Raw genomic sequence first — 16,382 nt, forward strand, 5'->3', positions numbered from 1 at the left:
TCCAATTTCTTTCCAATTTGAGGTTAGATTCATAGAAAATAAGGAGACACCCTTCCAGGATTTTGGTAGTGTGGGATTGTGGGATGAAAAATGACAAATATAAAATTAACCCCAGTAGCCTTATTAGGCATATGTGTGTATATAAATAGAAATATAAACATATATTCTTTTTCCATGTTGATATTCAGGTTTAAATTGTGCATTTATATAGCTTTTATAGGGATGCCCACTGTTACCTTATCTTTTTGACTGACAATGATGGGATTTCAGTCATGCTCAGCCTTTCCAACAGTGCCAGTGATGGGATTTTTTGAAATCTTATTACTGGTTGCACTGTCCTGATCTCAGATGGAACTTTCAATCAAAAAGGCAATCAGAAGGTTATACATTCGTGAGATTCCCTGCAAAGCCAGTGATCGCATAATACAACTTGTTGGAAGGGCCTACTTGCCTCCAGTCCTTATGTGGCTATAAAGAGTAATTGGCTACTTAGCTCCCAGCACCCGCTTTTCCGTCTCCAAACCACAGCACAGCCCAAAACTCTGTTGAGTCTCAGTGTGGAATCTGGCTGCTCCTAGGAGATTTCCAGATCTCATGCAGAGACTTTTCTTCCTTTAAGCATCTGATTAAGGAAACTCTCCAAAAAACACATTTGGCTCTTTCGAAGCATCCTGATTCCACTGGTGATGCCAGGGGATCTAAGTTTTCTTTTCTTTTATATATATGCAAATGCTTACCCACACCATTTTCCAAAGCATGTTCACTGTCAAATTTATATTTCAGAAATCACAATTCTGTGTAGCCAGGTTAATACTTGAGTATAATTTCTAGAATATTTTAATCATCCTATCATAAAGTATTCTTAATTTTATAATAACTGTACTTGTAAAAAGGTTTTGTAAGGAGTGTCCTCTTAATACTCAATAGTATACGTACATGAATTTTTTTTTATTAGAGATATTTTTGTAATTTGATTTGCACAAATAGACAGGGCTGAGGTTGAATTAATTCCATGTGGTGTCCAATCACCCAGGAATGCATCAGTTCCCCAGACAGGACCTTTGAGTTGTGAGGTAGCAGAGGGAGAGAAGTTTGTCTCACTTGGCTCCCACTCAACAGTTCTCTTCCTTGAGGCAGAGAAACCTCACACAGGGCTAAGGTTCAAGAATGGACAATGACTAATAGTTAGGACCCAATAAAGACCTACAGTTACATTTAAATGCCCATGGAATGAATAAGCATTTTATTTGAAAAATAGCCGCACATGTGTTTCTAAGAGATAGGTCAGTATTGCTGCGAGAGAAAACAACCTAGAGACAAAAATAGTCACTTAGATTAGGTTAAGAAAATGAAATATCTTATTTAAAGAGCTAAGCATCGGGTACTCAAATCCCAAAAAAGGCTGGGAATCCCATCACTATCTTAGAGGCTGAGGAAGTCCTAACAACTCTATTGCCAAAATACGAAGTGCTTAACACAAGGGGTGGGTGGGTGTGTGTGAACCCGTACCAGCATTCATGACTCAGACCTTTATTTAAATGCAGGGTACTATTGAACACAGTGTTATTTACTTGACTCCATATTACAAAACCTTAAAGGGTCTTTAAAAGCACAAAATGCTAGCGTTGTGGCTAAGTAAATTGCCAAGAGATTAACACTTTCATTCTCCCTTCCTGGGCAAAGTAAAATTTGAGGTAAGTTTTAGGCAATTAGTATGTGAGACATCCTCTTCTGCCCACAAAAACCACCATATAAATATTGCCCTGCTTTTCCCAGGCAAGCCCAAGCCAAGGACTGAGACCCCAACTTATTTCTCTTATTTCTCCCCAATAAGAGATCCCTCATTGGGCGGTCTTTGACTCAGAACCCCTTTGGCAGTAGTTGGTCAGATCTGTTTTGCAGTTTAGATCTCTGTTGCCAAATCCTGGTCACTGATCACTTTACCTCTACAAGTCTTAGACCTGTATCCCTGTCTGAAGTCTTACCCTGCTCATTCCTGCTTCCTTTTTCTTTTACTCTTAACTCCATTTCGGTTTCTGCTGTCGGGAGGACCCCACCGACACTGCTGGACTAGCCTTCCCATACACAAAGTTCCTTTAATGTTCTCACTGGTACCTTCTTGTGTGATCTCCGCCAGGTCATTTCACTTCTCTGCTTCTTTATAATAAAGACTCTTAGAAATCCAAGTGATCCCTTGGGATGATTTAGTTGAACATTCTAGAATTCTAATTAGAGGTGGTGTCTCTCTTAACAGATCTTCATTTGATTAGAAAAGAAAAGTGACAACAAAGGTATTTATAAAAATATATTTCACAAAGTAGGAAACAATACAGGAGTTTCTCTGAATACAATACATGAAGTAAATAAACAATATTGCATTAAAGCAAAGTAGAAAATTAAAATGATCTGCATGTAGTACTTGATTTTTATCATACATTTTCTACTTCTACATGGCGGGATTGTGTTACAAATGGAATATGCTCACATCTTCTAGTGCTGTTCGTTTTTTGGAGTCTAAGACGTTCTGTGTATCACCATGAAGATCAGGGAGAGAAGGACTAAAAACAAAAGCAGTAAAATTATGTACAAACCAGTTCCTGCTCTAAAACAGTGGGCGGGGGGAAGGGCCGGGGGGACTTGAAGCATGTTTATTGGGCAGGGCATTGTGTAGGTATCTAAAAGTCTAGAGTTTAAATAGTCACAGGAATCAATATACTTCCAGATGTTTGTGCTTGTAGTAAAAACACCAAATACTAGGATTATGAACAAAATAGAAAACAGTCCAAAAGTTTCTCTGGGAAAATGCTGCTCCTGCCATCACCAGCCACAGTAACACTTTCTACTCTAAAGAGACTATTAGCTCCCCCTTTAATAATATTGCCTGCCATACTCACCTCATCGAAATGTACATGTATTAAACATTCATTGTGTATATATATATATATATATATTTATATAAAACAATCTAAAGGCTTATTAATGGATATAATTTAGGGTTTTTTTTCCCATATAGTCCCTTAATCTATAGATTACCAACCTTAATAAATAAAAGGATTAATGGACATCAATAAAATATTTATTTCGAGGATTAAACAAATAAATTCACGCGCTAGCAATAAAACCATCTGTCTCTTATGTAGTCCACTGTGTGATACAGTTGATCTTTGTGTCCTTGTGGAAGAAGATGAAGTGGAGGGAACGAGTAATCCTGTTTCCAGAAAACAAGCCTGTTTGAATGGGATTTCTCTCCTCCCACCACTGAGTTGGCAATCCCCACCCTGGAATGGATTACGAACATGTGAATATTTTAAGGCTCGACACAATATTTAAAGATGCTATTTCAGTCTCTGATGAGTGGGGCCAACAGTTATGTACAATGTGTGGTCACCGTACCGTATAATCTAGGAGGCCTCCCAAAACTCCAAAAAGTCACCATGTACAGCGGACCAAGTATTGCTTTATCATTTGTGGCGGGATCCTTATTGGTGAAGGGGAAAAAAACCATTTGCATTTATAAAAATCCTTGCAGAAGACACGTATCAGCAGCACATTTCTTGCAGGTCCATTTTTCTAAGAAAGCACCTTTTAATTTGGATTTTTTCCTCCTTTTTTTTTTTTTTTTTTTTTAAAAACCATCTCTCTAAGGATTAGCCAGGATCCCAATCTTTGTCTGTGGTGGTTAGGTACATATCAAATATCCAAAGACTTCTAGACACTCCACATACTTTAATTCACACTCCACAAGATTTATAACCTCCTAACATATACTTTTTATTTTTATTATTAATTTTTGGTTCAACATTGAAATGTAGTTGAGTTTATAGATGATTGGTGCTAAACTTGCCTCTAAAACAAATAGCCACATTGGTTGTATCTAAGGGGCATGACCCTAGAATATTACAGAATGCTCAGTTCCACTGATTCATTTATAATCCACTGTCAAGTTTCTTTGTCACTTTCACCAACAGAGTAGAGTTCTCCCAGTCTCTTAAAGCGGGGACCCCAGTCACTGAGGTAGTCAAAATTCTGGTCTGAGTCTGAGGTGGTGGACTCCAAGGAGCTGAGGGAGCCAGCCACAGACCCTCGGCCTTCATAACCATAAATCTGAATGGAGTCATATGGCGGGGCAGTGGGGTCATTATCTGCCTCATGTAGACGCACATTTATAAATTCATCGACATCAACACCGTTGGGAACAGGAGCAAGCCCTTGCCTTGGCATAAACTGCAAATCTGGTTTAATATCCTTACGGGGCAAAAATCCATTAATTCCATCTGGGTTTTGTAGAGTCGCAATATCAAAAGCCTCCGTGTCTTCCTCCCCTCCTCCTTCATCGTCATAGCGGATGATGTTCTCTCGTACGTCTTCATCATCTTTAATAATTAAGGGCTCATTTTTATGTCGCCGCAGAGTTACAAACAGCACCACGATGACTGGAGGCAAAAAAAAAAAAAAAAAAAAAAAAGTGAAATAACAATTAGCTTGACTTGCAAATAATTTCACAAGCACCGCCTCGTGTATGTTAAGAGAGAGCGCCATTGCCTTAATAACATTCACGCGGGAATTAAGTTAGACACCTGTCTGAAGGATGGGGATTGGATTCTGAATGCATATGATTCCAGGCTGCTTCTGTGGACTAAATGGTGATGAGGCTAGGTTAAAAGAGTAAGTTTGCATCTATCCATGGTGAAAGCTGCATGTAATACTGTTAGAAGCTCTAGAATAAATGGCACAAAATAGAAAACAGCACAGATAAAATAACTAACTTGCTGTGGCTCTCAGGCAAGCCATTTAATAATATCCTTTGATTCCATGCCCTTCTTCTATAAAGAAAAGGAGCAGAGTTAATCATATCTAGTATATTTTGTGTCTTATCAGCTCTTCAAGACTCTCTCCAATCAAATAATCTTCATTCACAGATGAAGCGATATTATCAAGATGAACATGAAATGGGCATGGACAATTTCTCGTCTTGTGGGAAAGCTGGGACTCCTCTGTCTGGGAAGGTAAGCCTGTGGGTGGGGAAAGGGAAACAAGCCAAATCAAACTTCATGGGTTTTCATGGGGTAAAATAAGGCTAGAAATAATGTTAATCTGGACACTCGGTGAACGGGACAGGTGCAAATGGAAAGATAATAACAGACGTAGTCTTTACTTAAGGACAGGATAAGGTCTAATTTTCCTTGTGCATATCTTCCTACTCTAATCTCATTTTCATAAATAGATATTTTTAAGAGGAAATTTACAAAAAAATCTCTCCTTCATTTGCAATCTTCATTTTAATTTGATGTTGATATCAAGAATATAACTGAGGAACACAATGTAATTTTGAAAAAAAATTGCTTATTTGTTTTCTTTTTATCTCACCAAACTTTGTGTTTGGATGGACTCAGCAATCCAATCTGTACATTATTTAGGGAAAAAAAGAGTACTTTGGATAAATGAGCACCTCCCATTGTAGTAAATTGGTGTACATCAGATCTGCAGGGCTTTTAATAGAATAGATGCTGTTGTAACCAGATAAATGTCCATTCCCACTTCCACCACCATTATATTCTCTCTTCACTGGTGATGGCGTTGAAAAAGGCACCAAGTTGTCCTTTCCAATTGGATGTGGGCTATCACAGAGCTTTTTTTTTTTTTTCCTTCACCCCTCCTTAGTGACGTCAAAGCTTGCAGACATGCAGGAAAGTACCTTTTCCCCAAAAGAATGCTGACCCCTGACTGGGGTTCAGATTTGCTTTGCTGTCCTATTTTATAGTCATTTATGAACCAGAAAAATGATGACCATTAAGTGATGAAGGCAATACATACCTAGCAGCAAAATGATGCACGCTAATATGGCAATTAAGGCGCCCATACTGAGTCCAATCGGAAGGACATAAGCTTCGACATTGCAAGACTGGACAACACCGTCACTGCTGCAGCCACAGACCCGGATGGTCAGGGTGCTGGTGCTACTCAGAGGGGGATTCCCGCTATCACTGATTATGATTGGCAAGAGATAGACTTCTTGCTTCTGGCGGTTGAATCCATTATGCTTTGCCAAAATGCTGAGGGAATTATCTGGAAAAAGCGAAAATTAACAATAGTTTGCATCATTTCAAAATGGCTGCCCAGACAACGCTTGTTTTTCTAGCTCATAAATCCTCTGCAAAACACAAGACCATCCCAACTTCGCTGGACACTCAGGTTCTTTCTCCCCCTACCCTCGCCCCACTTCCCCAGCTGGCATGGACCAAAACATTCACACCCTGATATGTGGAATAAATGGGGCTCCATGATGAACTGAGAACATTTTACCATCACTTTGTAAATGCAGAGGATTTATTTTATAAAAATAATTTTCACCTGTCCTTTCAGAAAACACAGATCAACTCCTATCTCCATAAATAAGTTTATTTTTCTCTCATTTTTCCTGACAATGCAGAATTGACAGGACAGAATTTCACCACATATGAAAGGCAAGTTGAGGAGCCTCTGTATTTTTTTAAAAATATTTTATTTATTTATTTGACAGAGAGAGAGAGAGAGAGATATATCACAAGTAGGCAGAGAGGCAGGCAGAGAAAGAAGGGGGAAGCAGGCTCCCTGCTGAGCAGAGAGCCTGATGTGGGGCTCGATCCCAGGACCCTGAGATCATGACCTGAGCAGAGGCTTAACCCACTGAGCCACCCAGGTGCTCCCCTCTGTATTTTTTTTTTTTAACAGACTTTATTTATTTATTTGACACAGAGAGACAAATCACAAGTAGACAGAGATGTAGACAGAGAGAGAGGGGGAAGCAGGCTCCTCACTGAGCAGAAAGCCTGAAGCAGGGCTCGATTCCAGGATTCTGGGATCATGACCCGAGTTGAGGCAGAGGCTTAACCCACTGAGCCACCCAGGTGCCCCAGAGAAACCTCTATATTAAGAGAGGGATTATAAAACAACATGGCATACAAAACTATGCATTTTGTTGATTCCCACAGGTCAGACCTAGAAAGAGTCATGCATGCCCTTGAGCATTTAAACTAAGATATAACAAAAGTCCCATTTACTGCCGATTGGAGGCGAAAGGCCACATATATTAAAATTCTATAGAGAAGGCCTGTATATACAGGCCGTTATACAAATAAGAATAAAATGAGAAGTTATATGAAGTTATAAGAGGTAGATGTTATATTCTATGTGTATTAATTAATATGGAAAGATATATTGGTCATCGAGACAATACTTTAAGACATTTAAGCAATACTGAAGGGTGCATTTCAGTTCAAGGTAAAACTTGTCAGTGAGGAGAGACTGGACCCATACTAGCCCTATGGTTCTCAGAGTTTTGTCCCCAGAATAAATTTTTGTGGTCATTCATACCTAGTTCATGAACTGCAGTCATATTGTATAGATTAATTATTAATATTTTCTCATTTTGGTTAATGAAAGACATATCTATTCAAAATGGGAACATATTATCTTACTGATATTCTAGATAAACACAAACATAATACCGGTTAATGTGTATAATGTTATTTGAGCAAAAGGATTATTTCAGTTAGGATATTTTTTTCATATGTTGGCAAGTTTGTAGATCCTAGAAAACCTGGCTACCTCACTGCTGCATATTAAGCAGAGATTCCAAGCTATTGTCGTCCAATTCTTGGTCATCAGTATCCTCCAGCTTCTAGCACACTCAACTACATGAACAGATATTCCACTCAAATGACTTTAAATAAATGTTAAATTTTCTGTACCATGTAGTGCTATATCAAAATTTCAGGAAAAAAAATGATAGTCATTCCCCAAAATAGATGTATAAAATATATTTACTTTTGTTTGAGATACAAGTGAATCTGCAGTGCCTTGCTATTAAGCAAAGAGGAAAACACTCAGATGGTGTTAACATTATTTTTTTCTGAACTTCTTCTGGTTTTGCCTCATTATTTAGTAATTTGAAGAGTGAAAAGAGGTCTCTGCTAGAGGTACACAGTAATGTACCAAATGATCCAGTTATCTTTATTTCCATGACCTAGAAGGAAATACCATGAAGCTAAAAACTGGAGAACATTATCTCACAACAGATAGAGAATATATAGCCATGTTTTATTTTCAGAAAGTGTGTGACAAGAGTATCTTGGCTATTCTTATTCATTTGCTGATTTCTGATAGAGAATCAGATTATCAAGTTCTATAGAAATCCCTCTAAGAACTTGAGTAGAAATTATATTAAAATATAAGTCAATTTTGAGAGAATTGGCATCTTTATGATCTTTAGCATTCCATTTCAAGATGATAGTTTCCTTATTTCCTTTAATATATGTCAATATATTTTTTTTTATTTTAGCTACAAGAGAATTTCACATCTTTTGTTAGAATTATCATTGGCACTGTATTTTGTTGCTTTGATAATATTACCTTTTTAGTAGTGCAATTTCAAATCATTCTTGGTGGTGTATGAAGTGTAATTTTTTAAAAATAAACTTTTTTTTTAAGATTTTATTTATTTATTTGACAGAGATCACAAGTAGGCAGAGAGTTAGGCAGAGAGAAAGGGGGGGGAGCAGTCTCTCCATTGAGCAGAGAGCCTGATGCGGGGCTCGATCCCAGGACCCTGGGATCATGACCTCAACCGAAGGCAGAGGCTTTAACCCACTGAGCCACCCAGGTGCCCCTAAAGTGTAGTTGTTTTATGCATTAATTTTAATTCTAACAACCTTCTAAACCTTTCTTTTTACTTATAAAAATATGTTTCATCACAGAGTTCCACTTCAGCAAGACAATGTAAGGAGCTCCACAGAACTGTTCCCTTGTGAAAATGCTGGAAACTGTACAAGGAAAACCATTTAACATCTCTAGAAATGGTCCTGGAGGCAAGCAGCAAATGAAGCACCATTTATCCAAGAGAATCTACCAAAGGTTGGTAAGAAGAGTGAAATCACGGTGTATGAAGCAGAAACCACTCTCCTTCCCTTCTCCCAGTTCTGTAAGTCAGAAATTCTACTATAAACTGGTTCAGTATAAAATTCTACTATAAACTGGTTCAGCCAAGAACACAGGGATCTCTCTTCCCTCAGCTAGCAGATAAAGGACTGTCTTGCCAGAAACTAGGACATGATGCAGTTTCATCCTACTCCTAGATATCTTTTGTTGAAACTAAATTTTGGGTGAGTGCAGCCAGGAGAGGGCTCTTTTCTTTCTCACAGCCTGTTCTTGTGCAGTAGAGGTTCTCCCTGGGCAGGGCTCCACTGGGAATATAGGGCCTCAGTTGCCCTTGCTCTGCCTGTAAGGCAGTGGTTACCTGCTGGAAGAGGCAAGGCAAAAAGACTTAAAGCTCCTGTCCCCCAGCACCAGGTGCTCATCATCTAAAACACTTCACCCAGAGAAACACATCATAGTTTGCAACTCACCTGTAGAGTCAGTGGCTTACAGTTTTGCAAGCAGAGGAGAGAGGATACAGCGATTAGGGGAGGAACCTATCTGGGCGGAACAAGTCTGCAACACTGACCCACAGAAATACACTATAAGGAGTGCAGACTTGATTGGATTAGTCTTTAGAGCAAGCTTGGCCCCAAAATTGAAAACAGAAATCATCTGGCAATTAGTGGAGCTTAACACCTGGGGCATGGTCAGGAAAAGAGACGTAGAAGACCCTGCTGAAACCACCAGGGTCATTCTAGGGTGACTGTGGGCATACCTAAAGTTGGGATCCCCTGAGGTGAAGTATCAATGACTTAATACTGCAGAGACAAAACAGACTTAATGAACATAATCCAGCCAGTCAATAAGCAAATAGCAATAATAAGCTCTGGGTGGGGAGCCAATAACCAGATTTGTTATAATAAATTATATAAAATGTCCAGTTTCCAACAAAGATTACTAGATATATGAAGAAACAGGAAACCCATATACCAGGGGGAAAAAAGACAAAAGAAACTATTCATGAAAGCAACCAGATACCAGATTAAACAGACTTCTAAGGGGCCATTATAAATGGGTTCAATAAACTAAAATAAATCACGATTGAAGAGAAAACAGAAAGATATGGTGATAATGTCACATCAAATAGAGAATCTCAATGGACAGAAATTATTTTTTAAAAGAGCACAATGGAAATTCTGGAGTTAAGAAGCACTGAAATAAAATAAAATCACTGAAATAAAATGTTAATTAGAGTGGCTAAACAGTAGATTTGATTTGGCAAAAGAAAGCATCCGTGGACTTGAAGACAGATGGATAGAAAATATGCAGCCTGAAGAATGGAGAGAAAAAAATAATGAAGAAAAATGAACAGAGCCGAAGAAGAAAGTGGGACACTATTTAATGTGCCAACACATGTGAAGGAAAAATATCAGGAGAGAAAGAAAAGAAAAAAAATCTGACAACTGCAGAAAAATTTTGAAAAAGAAGGTAAACACAAAGAGATTCACAAACAATGTATCATGGTTAAAAAAAAAAAAAAAATGAAAGCCAAAGATGGGGACTTTAGAAGACTTTAAAGCTAGTTGAAACTGACTCATCACTTATAAAGGACCCCCCCCTCCAATAAGATTAACAACTGAAGTTTTATAGAAATAATGGAAGCCAGAGGGACATGGGACAAACATATTCAAAGTGCTTAAAGCAAACACTTTCAACCAAGGATCATATATTCAACAAAGCTTTCTTTCCAAAACAAACAAAAAGAATATGAAATAGGGACTTTGAAAGTAAACAAAAGCTGAGAGAATCTGTCATCAGCAGACATGCCTTGTAAGAAACACTAAAGGAACTTCTTTTTGGACTGAAAGCAGATAACCCCAGATGGTAATTCAAATCCACATTAAAAATAAAGAGCATCAGGAAAAGTAATTTTGTCATTATGAAAGATAGAATACATAGTTTTCTTCTTAAGTATTTTTAAAAAGCAGTGTATAAAATGTTAAGTATGGAATATTTTCTTGAGGATATTATATCTAGAAATTAGAAAGTAATAGTTGGATATTCCGTTTCTCACTTTCAATAATGAATAAAACAACTAGGCAGAAATAAAGGAGATAGAAGACTTAAGAGATAGTGTAAACCAATTATATCAAGGAGATATCTATACAACACTGCTTTCACCAATAACAGAATAATATCCTTCTTAAGTACACAGGGAACATCCTGCATTGTAGATAATTTGCAAGACCGTAAAATAAACTTCAGTAAATTTAAAGGGATAATCATGCAAAATGTGTTTTCTGACCATAATGGAATTGGATGTGTGTAATAGAGATTTGGGAAACTCACAAATATGTAGAAATTAAACAGTGCTTTCTTTAATAACCATTGGGTCAAAGAGAGATCAAAAGGGAAATTAGAAAAATATTGTGAGACAATGCAAAAGAAAATAGAGCAAATCAAAATGCAAGGGATGCAGCTAAAGCAATGCTTAGAGGGAAAGTTACAGTCTTAAAATGCCTATATTAATTTTTTTTCTTATCGTACTATACTAACAACACTCTAACACAATTCTGAGCATAAGAAATTATGGCGACACCTGTACCTTGTTCTTGACTCCCAAAAAGAAAACAGCTTTGGACCTTGAACGTTAAGATGATTGATGGTGTTTATTGGAAGGCACTTTTTGTTATCATGTTTACTTTGCACTCTTTTTGTCTCCTTAGTTTTTTTCTTTTCTTTCTTTTTTTTTTTCCTTTCCAGTGATGCAAAGGGGAAAGGTAGCTATATAAAGGACAGCTGTTCAGTGCCTCTAAACCTGGATTCAATTATACTATAGTATTATTTAAAAACCTTCCTTTCAGGAGTGCCTGGGTGGCTCAGTTGGTTGGGCATCTGCCTTTGACTCAGGTCATGATCCCAGGGTCCTGAAATGGAGCCCCACATCAGGCTCCCTGCTGGGCAGGAAGCCTGCTTTCCCTCTCCCACTCCTCTAGCTTGTGTTCCCTCTCTTGCTGTCTCTCTCTCTGTGTCAAATAAATACATAATTTTTTTAAAAAATAAAAAATAAAATAAAAAAAATGAAAACCTTTTCAGTCCCTCATATTTTCATGCATTTCCACCTTCTGAGTCTTGCTTCTGCATTGCAACTGATTCTATCCTCATGGCTTCTGCTCCTGATTTTTGCACTTACTGCATTCACTTTTTCCTTTTGAGCTAACAGAAGAGCATATCCTGATAATGACTTACTGGAGAAAACACATTTTCTAAAACTGGAAAATCTATGAGGAAAAAAGAGTGATCACTGAAAGCCCATAGACATGTATGTCGTGATTTTTTAAATTTAAATCTCTTGAAATTGAGTTTATAAAAACAAGGTTTGGGAAGGGGAACAAGGGTGTTATGCCAAGATCTATTTAAGAAAAGTGTAGAACAGAAGCATTTGGCTTTCTGGAGGGAGGACCGATATCCAGGTGGAAAGCAATGTCTAGTTGCTGTCCCATCTCGTGCCTTTGTGCTGCATTGAGATGGTAGCAACGTATCTTAACCTTATCACCTGGTTGTCTGATAGTCAGTGAAATAGTCAAATATTTGTATTCTCTGTATTTCCTCCATTTAAGGATTTTCCCATTTTTCTCTTCCTCCTGGAATGTTTTGCTTCTGAGCATTATGCCAAGGAGGATGAAGGACTCCGTTTCCAGAATCTTGCTTCATATTCCAAACCCATTTGTTTCTGCTTATGACTGAATGTTGATTTTGGTGGGGTGTTAAAGTGGACCAACAGCAGAGGCCTACTTCAAATGGCAGTATTCCCCCAATAGTTGTATCCCTGGGTTCCTTACTCCTTGGCTGAGTAAAACAAGGTCTATTCCAAATAAATAGTAAAATAGGGACCAGATAAATAGTAGGTGTATAGACTTGTTTAATTTCAGGCAGTACATTACATTATGCCATTATGCATGAAGTTCCTTTCAGATTCTAATAATAGATTCATGATAAATAAATATATTCACTTATATGCTCAGTTGTTGCCATTTCTTTCCTCCAGATTAGTTAGAGCTTTACTAAAAATTGTTAGAGACTGTATCAAAAACAGCCATCTTAAAATTAAGGTCTTAGAATTTTTATGCAATCATTTTGACCTTGTAGAGAGAATAGATAATACTCAGTAAAATGCATGTATTATCTCACTAAAGTCTAACCCCCTTGGGAGACTAGCCTTAGTCAAGGTTCTGTTCTCAGCCTTCAGCACAGGACTTGACACAGAGTGAAGATCTTCATAACAAACTTGGTCAGGTTGTTTTATCCACTTTTATTTGGAATGTTTCAGTTTTAAGGAAGTGATCAACTCACTGTACATTAGAAGCGTGCTAAGTCCATTAAGAATTTCTGTAATAGATTTTTTTCTTCCCATGTGATTTGCATGGTCTAGCCCCTGCCTCATTCTCCTGCTTCCTGTCCTACCAATCCTCTGTGTTCTAACCATCCTGGCATTTTATGAGTCAAGGATCTTCATCCCTCGGCACTTACATTACTCTTTCTTCTGCCTGATAATCTGTCTACTCTCCCTTAGCCTTAACTTGAATAAATATTTATGTCATTCTTTATGTCTGTGCTTAAATGCCTTTTTTTTTCTTTTTATGGATCATTTTCTTTACTAACTGCACCCAAGTTGCCCAGATAGATTTGTCATGCAATCTTTTTTTTTAAGATATTCATTTTTATTTATTTATTTATTTACTCATTTATTTATCTGACGGAGGGAGAGATTGAGCACATGTAGATAGACGGCAGGCAGAGGGAGAAGGAGAAACAAGCTCCCTGCTGAGTAGGGACCCTGATATCTCAGGACCCTGGGATCATGACCTGAGTCAAAGGCAGATGCTTAACTGACTGAGCCACCCAGGTGCCCCAGACTTGTTATGCAATCTTATAAAAAAATATATATATTTTCATCAAAGCACTTATTACAAAAATGTAATATAGTAATAGGGATGTGATAGACCCTGGGGATGCAGACATAAACTGAGGAAATTCTAAGTAACAAATAACCAATTTAAGATGCATAATGGGTACTTAGCAAATATTTGTTAAGTGAATGAAAGACTAGGTAATCATTAGCCACATTTTGTGGGCCTTATATTTATTTCCTTTCATGTTATTTTGTCATAGGGAATTAGAGAACTGTATATGATTCAGAATAAGTCCATGAGAAGGTTCGGTTTTAGGCTGTTGGAAAGGATATATAGCCTGAGTCTATATGAAAATTTTAGAGAAATACTCATGGTTTTGAAGTCTTAATCTGGGCATAACTCTTATCACGTAACATGAACAATAAACTAAGAATGCTTAGATTCAAATAGAGATAACTGAGGGGAAGAGTTTCTGAAGTACCATCTCAGAAACCCAACATACATGAATCATCATCATGTTAAAGAGGTACGCACCAGAATTCCTTTTTACTGAGCTGAAATTGTATGACTTAGTCTTATAATCAGAGGGAGGTGCAAGTCTGAATTAGTATCTCCTATGGTTAGTTTCGCAGGAATGTCTTTTCGATTGTTAATATTCAGTCTTTGAATCATTTGGAGTTGGCAATCAAAAGACCTTCCTTCATGGAACACTGATATCCTTATAAGAAAAGTTTCCTTTTGTAAATAAACCAGTAAGTACTGTTAGGGACTGAAGGATTAGGCTCCTGTCCCCACCTGCAATTGATATGTTGAATCCCTAACTTCCACTGTGGCTGTATCTAGAGACAGATCCTACAAGGAAGTAATTAAAGTTAAATGAGGTCATAGGGTGGGGCCTTGAATTATTACGCTTATTAGAAGAGACACAAGAGAGCTTCTCTTTCTTCACCTTTGCTTACACAGGAGATCACGTGAGCACACAGCAAGGTGGTGGCCCCTACAAGCAGGCAGGCAGTAGAGGCTTCAGAATGAAACATACCTTGCCTGCACCTTGATCTTAGACTTCCCAACCTCCAGAACTGTGAGAAATAAATGTCTGTTGTTTAAGCCACCAGTCTGCTGTATTTGTTATATCAGCCTGAGCGGACTACAATAGTATCATAGTCCCTAATCAATTCCGAATGCATACTCCATGAAAAATAAAAAATACAAAGTCTATCTAAAGAGATAGACTGCGTCTACTTGGATCATTTCTTAACGTTATTTGTGTAATTTTTCCACAGTCGTAACTCATTTCCTTCCTTCCATTTATTTTCTCTGTATTTTTAGTAGAAAAAGAAAGGTCATTATTCTTGTTATTATTTAAATATCCCATGTTCTTTCTTCATTGTCCTGTTTCTTCCCCCCAGATAAAATAAAGCAGGCAAATTAAATTCTCTATTGTTTTTTACTGTAGTTCATCTGTTATTGTTGCCCTGGTGCAGAGATTTTATTTTGCCTAGCTCCCATCTATTAGAAATCATGGAGCTATGGTTTTTGTTTATTCTTTTACATGCAGGCAAAAGCAACAAGGAGCCAGAGTTAATGAAGGCATTCACCAGACAAATATTTATGACAAAAGGACTAGATGAAGAGAAGATCAGTAGATGTTGTGTCTTTTTGAGCAATGTCTCCTGGCATTTGACTTGCAAATTCATTTCAAATTTTCTTGGTTAAGTAAAATGGAATGAAAATGGCAAGAAGGTTGAAACAAAGGGGGAACTGGCACTCTGTTCAGGAGGTTTGGACAAGAGATTTAATTAAGTTCTTATCATTGTGTTGTATCTGCTGTTTATTTCTAGAAACCTAACAAAGCAATAAAGATACCAAATCTACGGGCTTTCAGCAAATTAGATATAGATATATGTATATACAATACCTAATATCTAGGAGCATGAAGATCATACCATCTATATTTCATGTATACATTTTTACTCTAAACATTAAGTCTTGTTGGAAACAATCAGGCTGCAATGAATTAATAAAAACTAAGACTCTGTGAAGCCAATCTCCTCCAGTCCCATTATAACTTCCTACATAATTCATTGAAAGTGTACCAACATACTAAATCTGCAACAAGCAACTGAATATTCTGAACCACCTAATTAGATCATTTGTTACTCTTTTTTTTGTCTCATTGGATTGTCCATTATACCACCTGATGTCCATAATATCAATGTTTATCAAGTGTTAACTCATTATCAAATTTCCTAATATTTAATAATAAAATCTATCTAGCCATAAAATACCAACCAAGGTTTACTTTGCCTTGAGGGGAAAAAAAAATCAGTGTGAATTCTTTTGGAAGTTCCTAGACTAACACCAAACCATGTTTGGTCAACAATCTATAAGTCTACGTAGAATGAATCAACACTTTTTTAACAGAAAAACTTACTCTGCTATAACCACACAATACTACAGTTCTATAAATATCTGCATGGTTTTCTTTTTGCAGAGGAAATGCACAGAGGCTGGGCTATGTTTGCAATTCATCAAGTAGCCTGTAAAAGTTAAGCATCTTCTAAAATTCTTTAA

General features: G+C 37.3%; 1 protein-coding gene across 1 annotated transcript in view; it reads right to left on the minus strand.

Annotated features, from left to right (window-relative positions):
• Positions 1 to 2,316: 2,316 nt before the first annotated feature.
• CDH8 (cadherin 8) overlaps positions 2,317 to 16,382 on the minus strand; it is a 379,478-nt gene continuing 365,412 nt past the window's right edge. The window contains exons 11-12 of the mRNA XM_004744298.2: positions 5,815 to 6,066; positions 2,317 to 4,433 (exon numbers count right to left, since the gene is read on the minus strand). Of these exons, the coding sequence (XP_004744355.1) occupies positions 3,940 to 4,433; positions 5,815 to 6,066 (746 nt within the window). The 3' untranslated portion in view covers positions 2,317 to 3,939. The remainder of the gene's footprint in view (positions 4,434 to 5,814; positions 6,067 to 16,382) is intronic.

This window comes from Mustela putorius, unplaced genomic scaffold (assembly GCF_011764305.1).
Source record: "Mustela putorius furo isolate JIRA1106 unplaced genomic scaffold, ASM1176430v1.1 tig00000174_pilon_pilon_pilon, whole genome shotgun sequence".
NCBI lineage: Eukaryota > Metazoa > Chordata > Mammalia > Carnivora > Mustelidae > Mustela > Mustela putorius.